General features: G+C 44.0%; 1 protein-coding gene across 2 annotated transcripts; it reads right to left on the reverse strand.

The window, feature by feature from the left end:
• Positions 1-224: 224 nt before the first annotated feature.
• LOC126203658 (uncharacterized) lies at positions 225-13,911 on the reverse strand. Of its 2 annotated transcripts, none has more exons than XM_049938024.1 (4): positions 13,880-13,911; positions 7,759-8,064; positions 4,456-4,552; positions 225-540 (listed from the first exon to the last, which is right to left on the reverse strand). In XM_049938024.1, the coding sequence occupies exons 1-4, from the start codon at positions 13,892-13,894 to the stop codon at positions 350-352; spliced, it is 609 nt and encodes a 202-aa protein (XP_049793981.1). In that variant the 5' UTR covers positions 13,895-13,911; the 3' UTR covers positions 225-349. The 2 variants fall into 2 exon arrangements, with proteins under 2 accessions (XP_049793981.1, XP_049793982.1); XM_049938025.1 differs by having other exon boundaries at positions 7,759-8,061; positions 13,880-13,900.
• Positions 13,912-14,269: the final 358 nt, after the last annotated feature.

The raw sequence follows: 14,269 nt of genomic DNA on the forward strand, positions 1-14,269 counted from the left end.
CCATTTCTCTTCAGTCAATGGTACCAACTTTTAAGTTAAGAATATGAAGAAATTTCATGTTGCTTAGCTCTTCTGTTCACCGTAAAATATGCTTCATTTAGAATAACAGTCTGGACTCTAGATAGGGGTGACGGTGATATAAAAACAGGGATCTATAGAGCAGATTGAAAGGGGTGTTGGTGAGACTATTCGCCTCCAGGAATAAGACAGAACAACTGACGGTATTCGAATCGTAATAAATTATTTTTTAAATTCAATTGTAAAAATTATATACAAACAAAAATTCAACAGGAAAATACAAAAAGCTTAAGCTGAGCTTGTATTGTAGTGGTTCCGCCGAGTCGTATTACTAGTGCCCATGTCCGCCTCCGTGGCCGCCGCCGCCGCCTCCGTGTCCTCCGTGGCTGTAGCCTCCGTAGGTGCCTCCGGAGTGGTCGTTTCCGCCGCTGTTATGGACTTCGGCGAAGAAACCGCCCTTCTTGTCGGAGTAGTACTTCACTGTCCGCACGTTGCCGCCGGGTTCCTTAATCGTGTACTCTCCTATAACGGCAAAACGCAGTCTGTTGTTAAATTTTAATACATATCAGTACATACTCTTTGCTTCTGTGTTTTACAGGGGGGGGGGGTGACGATGGAAATAAAATGTATGCAGGAAAAGAGATGCAAGCGAATGGATTTTAATTTAATTTAACATCGTCACATAAGATGAGAATTTATACATGAGAACATATAAAAATTTAGATCCTAAGACATTAGGAACGTCCGAGGTTCGATCAAAACAGCCGTCCATATGTTTGGATTCTAGAATTTGTATTTCTTAGTATTGAAGAAGAAAAAAGTATCTCGAATCAAGTATAAATTATTTAAGGGATAATCGGTTCCCTGCACCTTTCACTTGAAGTAAGGAGGTAAATATGCATTCTGCATGTCTGTGGAGGCCGAGTAATAAATTATGAAGGGAAGTTGTCACCTTGCTATCAGAGTAGTTGACTTTGTTTTCAGTTGTAGTTCTTGTGAAAGGGGCGAATAAAAGGTTTCAGTTTCACGGCGTTGTTGCAGCGTTTATGCAACGTAGCGCGGCGCCGACGCGGATATACAAGCACCGAGGCGTAGGCAAGGGATTAGCGTGGTATTCGTGTCTCTCTGACGTACGTTGCGGTAAATGCGGAAACGCGAACTTTGCCGACGTTGTTATCTAATGCGTCCAAACGCACCAACGTGGTGTTCTTTTCTTGGCTGCCGAGCCCCGCGGAGTAGCCGCGCGATTTGAGGCGCCATGTCACGGATTGCGCAGGCCCTCCCGTTGGGCATAGGTGTGTGTGTGTGTTGTTCTTAGCATAAGTTAGTTTAAGTAGTGTGTAAGTCTAGGTACCGATGACCTCAGCAGTTTGGTTCCTTAGGAATTCACACACATTTGAACTTAGCTGCCGAAGGACAAACACCGGTAGACATCAAATGACAATGTGTGTAGGGCAGCATGTCTGTCGGAAACCACAAATGTGGAATTGTGCGCCAAGTTCCATGGTGCTTCGTGATAACGCGCGTCCCCATGTCGCAAATGTCGTAACGCAGACGTTACACCAACCCAACTGGGAGACACTCGAGCACACGCCTTATAGCCCCGATCTCTCTTCATGCGATTATCACGCCTTCGGTCGCTTAAAAAAGCCCTTGAAAAAGGGAAGACATACTTGCTGGACGAGAATGTGCAGCAGGCAGTTACGGAGTTCTTCATGCAGCACCACCAAGCAGATGTCTTCAACCTGATGCGTTGGTGGGATGATTGCCTCAATGCTCAAGGCGTTTTTGCCTGACTGAAATATCGGTTCTGGACTGTACGGCCTTCGAACGGAAAGATTTTGATCGCTTTTTACAATTCTATTCTCTGCCAGCCACCTAGATTTAGGTTTGCCGGGTTTTCTCTAAATTACTTACATTAGTTCCATGGACGATTTCTACAATGGATGGTAATGATGTGAAACTAATTATTTTACTACGGTATATTGATAATTTTCACTTATGGACCGTCTGACAGCAACTGAATAAAACACAATTTTAGTGCCATACGCGTTTCGCCTTTATTTTCTGCAAGGCATCATCAGTGGCCTGGAATATGTACATATGTTAGCTATTTTATTTACATTTTTGTCACTGTGCCTATAGGTTATAAACAGTTCTAGTGGTTGGTATTTCCTATTAAGTAGTAATGTTTTGAACTGTACTTACAGGTTGCGTAGGCAGTTTCTTACATATTACGCTCCTGTTGCATTTTTGGTGTTGTTCTTCTTCCTATGAGCGCCAATTTGCTGTTTTTTCCGCATTCCACAGCACTAAGCACTGAGCGCTTGTTTTAATGCAATGTTTTGGTTTCTGTTGCCGACTGTCAAATGTTTTTGCCAAAGATCGAATATTACTGCCAAACTTATGAGTAACTATTGAAGTATCTGTGGTCTGTTCGTGTATGCATTTGTGTGTGTGTGTGTGTTTTGGTGTCGTGTTAATTTAATTTAATTTTATTTTATTGTATTTATTTATTTATTTTTGTTTTTGCCCTGTGTATGTGTGTGTGTGTGTTTTGGTGTAATATATATTTTTTTGTGCTGTGTGTGTGTGTCTGTCTGTATTTTGGTGTTATGGTTTTTTTTTTTTTTTTTTTTTTTTTTTTTTTTGGAGGGGAGCTTTGTATGTAAGTGAAAATTATCAATATACCGTAGTATTACGCGCAACTGAGGAGGACAGGACCACAAAAGTTGAAAATTATTTTACATTCAAAAGTAAATAAGGCTAGATGCTGAACAGTGGCAAGAGCTTTTCTTCCCTTAAATACAGATGGGAATTAATTATTCCTATCCACTACCTTTTATGTATTACATAAATAAGAATTTTTCTACATAGTAGGAGTTTTCAGGAAGAAACTTTGCAGTTTGTTTTCAAATTTAACTTTGTTGTCGGTCACATTATATCATTGGGTTACTGTTCAAAAATTTTGGTGACCTAAGGTAGACTTAATCTGGGCAGTAAATGTCATTTTTTCTCCTGGTATTGTAATTATATACATCATTATTCCTTTTGAACTGCAGTGGGTTATTTTCATTCTTGTGAAAATATGCAGCTGATCCCCTGTCCATTCCGAATTGTCCTCCTTTCTTTCCGCAGTTACTTTAGAATTATCCCCGGTAAACAGCAATGACTGCCGGCCTTAGTGGAAATACGTCAGTCAGGCACCTGGATTACCCACATGAATGGGGCAGGTGGGAGAGCCGAAATTCTCGTATGTTCTGTTGGCATCATATAGGAGCAAAACTCGTTTATTTTCATATCAATTTCTTTGTTAATTTGTTATAGCTTCAGGGAGGACGAAACATTCTCATTCGATTCCATAATTTTGTAAAGGAATTCTTCTACATTATACCAGTATGTTAAAAGAACGCCAAAGGTGAAGTTGTTCCCAGCCCCTAGGTTGGTTTTAACACTGCAGTGTTACACCTGGCCTGGGACTATTTAGGGTCGAATGCCCTTTCGTCCTCTAAGATTTGTTCTTGCTTAGCAGTTACTGTGAGACCTAAAATTCAAACTGAACTCTGAAACACTCACTATCTTTATATTTTTCACATTAATAAACCGTTAGAAGTGGTGAAATTAGCGATAAGTTATAGACGAATTCATATTTCATTTAACCGTTGACCCTCACAAAAAGGACCATACAACTTTAAGGTAAGGTGGCTGAAGAAGGTAGCTTCTAAATTCAAGTGCTGATATCTACTAGGCAAGGCCTAGATCTCAGCGATGCGACATTTCATGCTGCGTTTTGGTCAAACCAATTCGACTCTTTAGCTGAATGGTGATCGCGTCTAAGTGCCATGCGGTGGACACGGGTTCGATTGCCGGCCGGATCGGAGGTTTTCTCTGCTCGAGGACTGGGTTTTGTGTTGTTTTCTTCATCATCATTGACACATAAGTAGCCCAATGTGGCGTCAACTGAAAAGACATGCAACTCGGCAACCGAAATTCCCTAGGCAGAGACTCCCGACCATCAATGCTATACGATCGTTTCATTTTTTTTTTGCTAAACTTTTATGCAGCGGCGATTTCGGATCGACATTGTTATCTAAATTCTCTAAATAATTTATAATCTACCTACCGTAGTGCATTTCTTCTATAAAAGCCACTTTACTGGGAAGCAGATGCTACCTTTCTGCAAGTACGAAGACTGTTACTGCAGTGAAAGAGGCTATTTCAAAACGGATGCTGGTTCAAACAGGGTTGCACATGACGTACGTAATCTCAGAGTGTGGCCAGTTCTAATGTTCGCACGGCTATTTCTGGTCCACCTGCGTATATTATTTACTGTACTGGTTTCTCTTGATGAGATACAGACATCGATATATGTTTATTATACGAAGCAGTTGTGATGCAGGAGGAAATTACTGTCAAATAATGGTTGTCAGTACTCACCAACGACTTTGTCTCCATCTCGGGATTCCTTCTGGCTGTGGTGGTCCCCTGAGTGGCCGTCGGCTACACCGTATGCGTACTCATACCGAGGATGAGCCTGCGATAAAGAGAGAAACGCTTCAGTTACAGCGTCTGTCACAACCATCTCGAAACTGTATGACACCATTACTTTTGATGCTTCTAATGGTACGATACGGTAAATATAAAATGGAGCTACAGATAGCATCAGATTAGTGAACATTCAGTTACAGCGATGGGCTTACATGCAGCGGTATATTCACTTAACAACTGTCAAGAGATGTAGCAGCTTCAACTCTGTATGGCTCACTTATAACGGAACGACCTAGCCTACTTATTTTCTGTTTATATTCGATATACAGTTAAAAATAATTAATTAGAAACATTGTATATCACTGCATTTAAAAAGCCTTAAAATTTAATAATAGTATGTGTGACATTTGTAAGTAAATGGTCAGTGAAATACAGTGCGCTACGCAATTAAAGGGTCATTTTCCCGAAACACCATAATTCTCTCCTATTGGAATGCATAAGTTTGAAATTTAGGTTCAAAGGTGCATAGAACCTTCCTCTGTAACGGTGCAAAAGCATGGAGCTCTGCGACTTCACCCTCGGGCCGCAGACGCTTCAAACAGCAAAGTGTCGAAACATTAGAAAAACAGGCCAGAGCTCAGAAGTTCATGTGTGATGGTAATGTGGGTTAATGATTTCACACTGACAGCAAATTTCACCACAATTTCGGTCTTCGGCAAAGTGGACACGTCACACGGTGGGAAGATCGTCACATCACCTCTTACCTATATTTCACCCCTTCTTTCCACGCCTCTGAGATGGAGGTCAGAACTGCACCACCCAGCATTGAAATCATGCGGTTCTCTTATGGGTGGCCAAGGATAACCTTCCAGAGACAGCCAGAAGTCTCAGATGAGACACGAAAATACCTCAGGGAGGTGGCATAAAGGGTGTCAATGAAACCGTCCCTTTCCCAGTGACGTCGAGTTTCACAAATGTCGCGACTGAAAACGACAGTTCGCACTGCGATGAAACACAGGAAGATGTTTTTGAGAACCTGTGCCACTGCTGACATGATCGTACGTTTCAGCCCCTGACTATGGACATCGTCAGCATTGAACGTGATCAAACTCCTTTAGACTGCAGCGCGACCGCAATTTTTGCTTTTCGGAACCACCAGGGACCATTGAAACCACCCGTAGCACTAAAGTTGGTTATGCTTTTTCGACCCTCCTGTTTCACGTCCTGCTCTGCGTGGTCAAAAAAATGGTTCAAATGGCTCTGAGCACTATGGGACTCAACTGCTGTGGTTATCACTCCCCTAGAACTTAGAACTACTTAAACCTAACTAACCTAAGGACATCACACACATCCATGCCCGAGGCAGGATTCGAACCTGCGACCGTAGCAGTCGCACGGTTCCGGACTGCGCGCCTAGAACCGCGAGACCACCGCGGCCGGCTCTGCGTGGTCAGGGAAGGGTTGGACGTTAGCGCATGTGTTAATACAACGGGAAGAGTTCCTTCTGAGGCCCCCAGTTATGCAATATTCTCGGCTGAATTCGGCACATTTATTGAGAATTTTAAAAATGTGCTTTTACAGAGAAAATGTGCGAAGGAGCCCTAGGCGCCTGCAGTTAGGCAACTGGCTTCAGTGGGTGTCAGATTGTTGCCTGTTCTTTTCCGCAGATTAATAACTGCAATACGAAATTTTATGATAATTGTTCAGTACCATTCATCTCAGTCGGTTGTATGAAGTATCGGAATCGTTACAGTTTACATGGAGCGATGTGTCGCAGTGCCATGACGCTGGCCTCGCATAAGTCCGACACAGAATTAAATACTTCTTGTTGACACTAAGTGACGTTTTTCAAAGACGTAGTAGCTTGTCCTAAAGCTGCACCTTGAAATGCCAGTTAGTTGTATCTGGTAGAGATTTAGGGGCGTGGCTTCGAAGGAGTACAGCTCTTAGAGATCTTCCGAAGGTTCTGTCCGCTCGGCCTAAGAGTAACCTATCAACTTTCGCATAATTTTCACGTTCTGTCGCTTACAACGAAAGGGAACCAACAGAGCGGCTGACCCTCCGCCATCTAATCCCCGTTTCTGTATGTCTCTGTTCTACTTTCATGCTCCATTAAATAATCGACGTTTGATTTTAATGGTTCGATAGTGTTGAAGATAGCTTTTTGTCTCTGGTGTTGCCCGTTTTATCCACTGTAGGAAAGGCAAGGTAGGTTTGTAAATGTCTCGCTAGACTGCACTACAATAGTTAACATAAGTGACACCATACAGTGATACTTTTACGTACTACTGGAGGAGAGTAGTACGCGTAATGTCCTGTTATCTTTATTAGCTGCTAAGAATTCCCTTACTTGCTGGCGGCATTTGCGGAGTAAAGTACGTTATTAGAAAGTTTCTTTTTGTGAGCGTATTGTGCCCGAGTACTTGGGAGTTTTCTTTTCTTTGAAAACAGCCGCAGCATACCGCGAATCTAAAAACAGCACAATACAAATTCAGTGCGTAACTTATTTGGCAAAAATTTGGACCCTGAGTTTGGAGTGAAACTGAAAGAACTTGATGCACACAGACACGATCTGGATATCAGTTAAATTAGAAACACGATACAAATCCAGGCGTAGCACCTTTAGCCGCCGACGTCACATTTCACGACACTTCAGTACAACAAACCGTTCTAAAAATGAGGCATTTTGGGGATGTATTTAATGAAATGTATCACTTAAACTACATATTTTCGTCAGACGCAAGTAAAAGTACGAAAACCAATAACTGAATCACGATAGTTTCGGTAATTCTTTAACCAAGATGGCGACTACTCGGCTTACTTTTGTCAGCCAATCACAGCACAGGACCCGTGACGCCACGGAACATCGCTGTTCCGTCGTGCGAACTCATAAACGCCGCGTATTGAGCACACACGAGAAACATAAGAAAACAACTCTAGTTCGAAATTTGAAAACACGAAAAACATCGAGCATACAGCGAAACTAATATACGCCGCAGTAAAGATCTCTGTAAAATGCGTCATTGTTAGCGAGGTGTGTTCTGATAAAGTGTGACATCGACTGCTGAACTTTCTATCCGTAGAGCTTATCATTGTGTTAGCGTTTGGTGTTATGTAGTAGTTAAGCGGTTATGATCACAAAATGTGGATGCGTTCACCAGTACGGAAACCATGCGCCGCGCCTGGAAGTGACCACGTTACACACTGCTTCAGTGTCCTTACGGTTTCGCACAACAGCGGCGTGTAACTCACCACGTAGTCGACGTACTTCCCGCCGGTGTGGGTGTGGTGGTGTCCGCCGTGTCCGTGACCACCGTGGCCGCCCCCGTGACCGCCGCCACCGCCGCCGCCGTCGCCTCCGTCCACGACGATCTCGTGGTGACCGCCCTCCACGGGGCCGTGGAAGTAGGCGTACGAGTGCGCGTGACCGCCGGGGCCTAAGTATCCTCCGCCGCCTCCTCCACCGCCGTGGCCGCCTCCACCACCACCGCCCCCGCCGTGCCCGCCTGCGCTTGCGTGCAAGCACACTGCGGCCATAACTGCTGCTGCCAACATCTTCTGTACACACACAGACAGGGGGGCTTCTGTAGCTACACCAGCATTGCAAAAGGATGTAGAGGGTTTACCATTATTAACAGCGCAATCTGACCCGAACGAAAGCGTAGATAATAGAAGGAAGATCGTTCCACTAGAAATGGGTCTGCAAAAGGTTTGTAAGATACTCTACCTGGTTCATGGTATCCCCCATTCAATGGTACCTGCTTGTAATGGGTAACTGACCACTAGGTGTCACGAGAACCAGTGTAGAAGGAGGCGGATGGTATTGTGTTGCCAGTAATGAAGCAGTGACAGCAGGATGGGGCAGTAAGGATGAAATGACAGGATCACTCGTAAATTCCAAGCAGCTACTAACTGCCCAACTGCCTCAATGATTGCGCAAAAAAATGGTTCAAATGGCTCTGAGCACTATGGGACTTAACTGCTGAGGTCATCAGTCCCCTAGAACTTAGAACTACTTAAACCTAACTAACCTAAGGACATTACACACATTCATGCCAGAGGCAGGATTCGAACCCGCGACCGTAGCGGTGCGCGGTTCCAGACTGTAGCGCCTAGAACCGCTCGGCCACTCCGGCCGGCAATGATTACGCATATGTAGTTAAAAAGAATGGGGAACAATGGTACCACAGTTTTTTTTTGTGTCATGGTTTGATGTGGCTCACCACGAATTCCTCTCCTTCGCCAACCTCTTCATCTCAGTAGCACTTACAACCTACGTCCTCAGTTCTTTGTTGGATGTATTCCTAGCTCTGTCTTCTGCTACGCCGTTCTTTCCCTCTGCAGCTCTGCAGTAACAAAGAGGTTATTCCCTGATATCTTAACACATGTCCTATCATCCAGCCCCTTCTTGTCAATAGTTTCAACATGTTCACTGATCCTACGGAGAATCTTCTCATTCCTTGTCTTATAAACTCAACTCCGTCCGAACAGGTCTCGCAGATCCGAGCAGGTCTCGGAGGCCGAATGGGACTCACTGACCGCCGTGTCATCCTCATCCTTTAGGCTCACTGGATGTAAACAGGGAGGGGCATGTAGTCAGCACACCGCTCTCCCAGCCGTTGTCAGTTTTACTGACTGGAGCCTCTACTTCTCAAACAAGTAGCTCCTCAATTTGCCTCACAAGGGCTGAGTGCACCCTGCTTGCCAACAGCGCTCGTCAGACCCGACAGTCACCCATCCAAGTGCTAGCCAAACCTGAAAGCTGATGGGAACAGGTGTTACCACTGCGGCAAAACCGTTGGCCCCTTATGAGTCCACCTAATTTTCAACATTCTTCTGCAGCACTACATGTTAAACGCTTCGATCCTCTTCTGTTCCTCAATAGCCACATATTTATGTGGTCTGTCCCAGGCGAAACTTTAGGCGATGTGAAGAGCGATGCGACTCGACAATATGTGACTGAAACGAATGATTTGGAGTGGTGATACCTCGTGACAATCCAATGCCAGGGTTTGGATTTGACGAAATCCTGGAGAAAATTACCTGCCGTCGTGAGTGGTGTTACAGCATGGTGGTGTTTTTCGTGGTTGAGGTGCTGTCTTCTTATTGCGCTAGCGGAACGATATGAACAATTTTTACAGCTTTATGTACTGTGTACACTAGAGGAACAGTTCAGTGACGATGACTGTATCAGCATGACAGTGCACCCTATTGTGAAGCAGCATCTGTGGGACAGTCGTTTGTGGATAATGACATTCCTGAAATGGAGTGGCGTGCCCAAAGTCTTGACCTGAACCCAATGGAACACATTTTGGATGAGTTACAACTTCGACTTCGCTTCAGATCCCAGTGTACAATATCACTACCTTTTCTAGTTTCGGCTGCTGAGGAAGAATGGGTTTCCATTCCTGCACAGACATTCAGACACATCACTAACTGTGTCTTGAGCACAGTTCAAGCCTTCATAAGGCTGATATTTTTGATCAGACGATATACTTGTGGAAGTGTGATTGCGTGCCAACACTGACTTCAGTATAAAGTATAAAATACATTCCAAATGTAGACATTTGAATTAGGTATCCATCCAACTGGGCTCAAATATCAGCCATGGCCTAACGTGCTTCAGCACGTTACATGTTATAATTTTCTGTACACTCATAACTGTTACAGAAACCGTTTCACATGCTTCCCCGCATTTGGATGTAGTAATGCACTCGTCTTTGCAGTGAGTTGCCAATTATTTCGACGCCCCCCTCCCCTTCCCATTCGCCGAATTATCTCGTAAGTCTTGACAAGACTGTAAACTTCACTACTCCAGTTCCTCAGCTGTATCAACGGGACTGCTGTGGATTTCACTGTTGGGATGACTCCAAAGAGAAAAACCAGGATCGAGGTCATAAGATCTCGCACCCTGGACCATACTGATACGCGCATTTCATCTGACATCAGTAGCAAAACGCGGAAGATCAGGCATCTGCCGCATTCCCAATGAATGAAATTTGAGCCCAATGAGGCGTGGATTTAATCGAAAAGTTTACATTTCAAATACGTTAGTACTAACTAGGACAATATTTGATACTGAAGTTAATAGCGTTATGTAATCACCCATTCGCATCTAACTCGCAAACGGTTCGATTGCGAACACGTGTTAAACATAAAGTTTTTCTTGTTTTATCGTGTACTTCCACCATATCGCTTTTATTTATGAAACATTCTGTAGATCAATATTTCTCTCATAATTGTAACTGTTGCAAGTTTTTGAGCAATCGTTAGTAATCTATGCTCCAGGATAAAACCGTTGTGTATTTGTAAATCTTTTTTTATTTGTCTTATTTCGAGCATTTCACACTGTAGCATTGGTGCTGAACAAGGAGGTTCCAGACGCGATGAGCTAGACAACTGCTTAACGAGAGGTGTTGACATCCACGCCGAATGTAGGTGAATATAGAATAGTTTTGCTGACACGTGTTAATGCCTCCACACACTACGTCACAACGCGTGCAGAGTCAGTGTGCGCAACATTTCCTACGGTTGCAATTATACACTCGTTATTAAAGTGTTCAGATTAGATTACAACTCCTACTCATACATACATACTGAGCAAGTCGGCATGCAGTGCTTGGAGGAGGGTACTTTATATCAAAGTTAACTACTCTGTATTCCATTTGTGTATGGAGGAGCGGGGTGGTTTGGGGAATGGTGAGACTGCGCACCTCCGCGTTCGTCCTCATCTCACCTATTCTTTGTACGTATGGGGGATATCATGAGAACAGTTGAATTATTGTACCATAAACGTCTGAAATCCTTTCTTTAAATTTACCCACAGAGTTTCTCGAGAACAGCATCGCTTTTCTTCCAACGATTTCTGTTTAAGTTCGTGGAGCATCTCTGATATACCATTAACCGAATTTTCCGTCCATACTTGGCAGAACGTGATAATAATATTAAAAAGGAAAAAAATTTTCTACTGTTCTGAAAAGTTATATTTATTTAGTCACGAACCAGTCTTCGGTTTTTCAGGCTATCTTCATGTGACAACTGAATGTCGCAAACACAGGTAAACATGCTGTGCGATTTACACATGCTGTGCGATTTACACAGATATTGTTTGTACAGAAGCTACAAAAATGACGCAATGGCCTTGCCGGAATAGCTACACCGGTTCCCATCAGATCACCGAAGTTAAGCATTGTCGGGCGTGGCCGGCACTTGGGTGCGTGACCATCCGGGACCCCATGCGCTGTTGCCATTTTTCGGGGAGATAATTTGGAGAACGCATATGATATGAATAAAGCATTTCGCTGAATAAAAAGTAGATTAGACAGTTACTGATAATTACATATAACTACAAGTATCTACAAGATGAATTTAATCTGTACTGCACATATAACGAAAGCATTCATTAAGAAAAGGATTAGCTTGCTTGTAACTTATGAGATAATTTGCAATTTGTGATGTTACCTACGTCAGACTAAGTTTATGTGAAGTGGATGAATACGAGATGCTAGAGTTTATGTTGGGGGAATTGGGGCTTAACTCAACTGAAAACATTGAAGTACGAACGACGGCGTGAAACGTATTATCCACAAAAAATGGTGTTTCGAGTTCGAGCTGCGGTCCGATAAGTAGTTGTAATGTATCAGGAAATGATTTATCTTGTCATGTCGATTATCCTGATCTTCCATATAAAAAGGAATCTGTCTTGAATATACCAAGTACATGACTCTGCATCTGTGGCCTACTAGGCGCCGTCACAGTTTATGGCTCGCTCCCATTAATGACGGGTATTTTGAAACAGTGAGCGTCTCTGTACTTAGGTCGTCATCATCGGCGTTGTTGCTGCCTGTAAATGCAACAGTTCTCCGTAATAACTGCTAAGAAATTATTGTTCTCGAGTATCTGTCTAGTCAACGCCGTACTACAAACTACCAATCGGGCCTCCTTCATTCAACATACGGTCTATGGTTAAGCCGTGTTTGAACAGCCGGGTGGCTTTCGATTCAGAGAAAATGAAACTCTTGAAGTTTTGTAGCTTTAAAGCTAAATATTTGCTCTTGGTTGTCTGTAGCAATGAATCCACTTGAAAATCCTCCAGCCGCGAGGCTTTAAAAAGCCGATTACTTACAATACCGATTTATTAATGACATATTACAACACTAAGTCCGCAGCTCGTGGTTTTGCGGTAGTGTTCTCGCTTTCCACGCACGGGGTCCCGGGTTCGATTCTCGGCGGGGTCAGGGAGTTTTCCTGCCTCGTGATGACTGAGTGTTGTTGTGTCGTCTTCATCATCATCATTCATCGCCATTACGGTCGGAGGAAGGCAATGGCCAACCACCTCCGCTAGGACCTTGCCTAGTACGGCGGTGCGGTTCTCCCGCATCGTCCCCTACGCTCCTCGGAGTATGGGAAATCATCATCACAACACTAAGATATATAATTTATACTTTTTCTCCGTCGGAACCATTGTACACAAAGGGCTCCACTGCAAAACGGCTGTCTACAAACCACTACAATATACAGGGAAATATCATAAACTGCAGAAATGATGTGATCAAGAGCGATGTGTCTACAAACGCCCAGAATTATGACTTTACCTTTTATTCTCCTCTTTCTCTGTGGACGGTTGAGAGGAGAAAAAGCCCCAATCTAACATCCAATGTGTTGCTCTAAGTCGATAACTTATCAATGCAACCATCAGTCACATACCGGTCACAACTAACATAGGACTACTACTATCGCCGTAGAAAATTTATAGATATGCTGTTAATGGGCAACAGTGTATGATGGTACTTTTTATGTTCGTAGCGTTTTTTGATACTGCTGAAATTTACTCTTCGGACGAACGTATGAAATTTGTGCTGGAATGAAACTTAAAACGTCGTTTTCAATGTACGAGTGCTAACAGACCTGTGAGAGATCCGAACATGAAGAAATGAATGAACACCGTGCCGCGTGGTTGCTTACTCGTATTCCGGTGGACAAAAGTATTACCGTCTCACTAAATGCTCCGAAATCTTCCCATTTATCACCATCTCAGTTTCTGTAATTAGTTTTGGTGAATCTGTGTCTTCGGTTTTCGCTCACGAATGTAACGTGCAGTGACATGTCCTGTCGCGCAACTCGGACGAGTTAATAGAACTTTCGTGTGGCTGAAAGTATCTGTACCCTTACAGAATGGGCATCTGCTGCACTTCCAAAGACCTGAAGGCCACCGCACACACGGAACTTCTGTAAGACGGAAACAATCCGGAATCATGACTTCGCGTCACGGACAGATCTAAGTAAGACCCTTGACTGGGTGGCGCAGAGCTACGAAGTACTTAGCCTTTGAAGCAGCAGCGGAAGTGTTAGAGAAGGCCGAGGCGGTCCTCACCTTAAAGGCTGCCATCCTGGCGCTGCTGTGGAGCTGTGTGGTCTGTGACGGCGCCCATCGGAGGCGGCGCGCCTTTTATACCGGCGGCGGCCCCGTCTCTGGCGCGGCTCGGGGATTCGACACACCCGCCGCCGTCTCCGGGCGCGGACTTTCTACGTCGCTACTACGAAACCCTCACACTGGCGCGCGACCGTCGCCCGCTAGCCCTACCGCCGCTGCTGCAGGCGCCACACCCTGGTATGAGGAGCAGACATTAAGTTTTAATCATAAAAAAAAGAAAAAAAATGGAAAACAAAGTTACGTAACTGACAAGGAGATCACACGCACCGGATTCTTTTTTTTAATGTTACGGGGAGTTTAGAGCTCAGATATCAACGTCAGAGGCAGTTC

This window comes from Schistocerca nitens, chromosome 9, assembly GCF_023898315.1.
Source record: "Schistocerca nitens isolate TAMUIC-IGC-003100 chromosome 9, iqSchNite1.1, whole genome shotgun sequence".
NCBI lineage: Eukaryota > Metazoa > Arthropoda > Insecta > Orthoptera > Acrididae > Schistocerca > Schistocerca nitens.

Bases quoted from the DNA above. Each gene is read 5' to 3' on its own strand.
- LOC126203658 (XM_049938024.1), bottom strand. The intron at 4,553-7,758 runs GTGAGTTACACG...TCTTTATCGCAG, and splicing joins GGAAGTACGTCGACTACGTG to GCTCATCCTCGGTATGAGTA. The intron at 541-4,455 runs GTGAGTACTGAC...TTGCCGTTATAG, and splicing joins AGATGGAGACAAAGTCGTTG to GAGAGTACACGATTAAGGAA.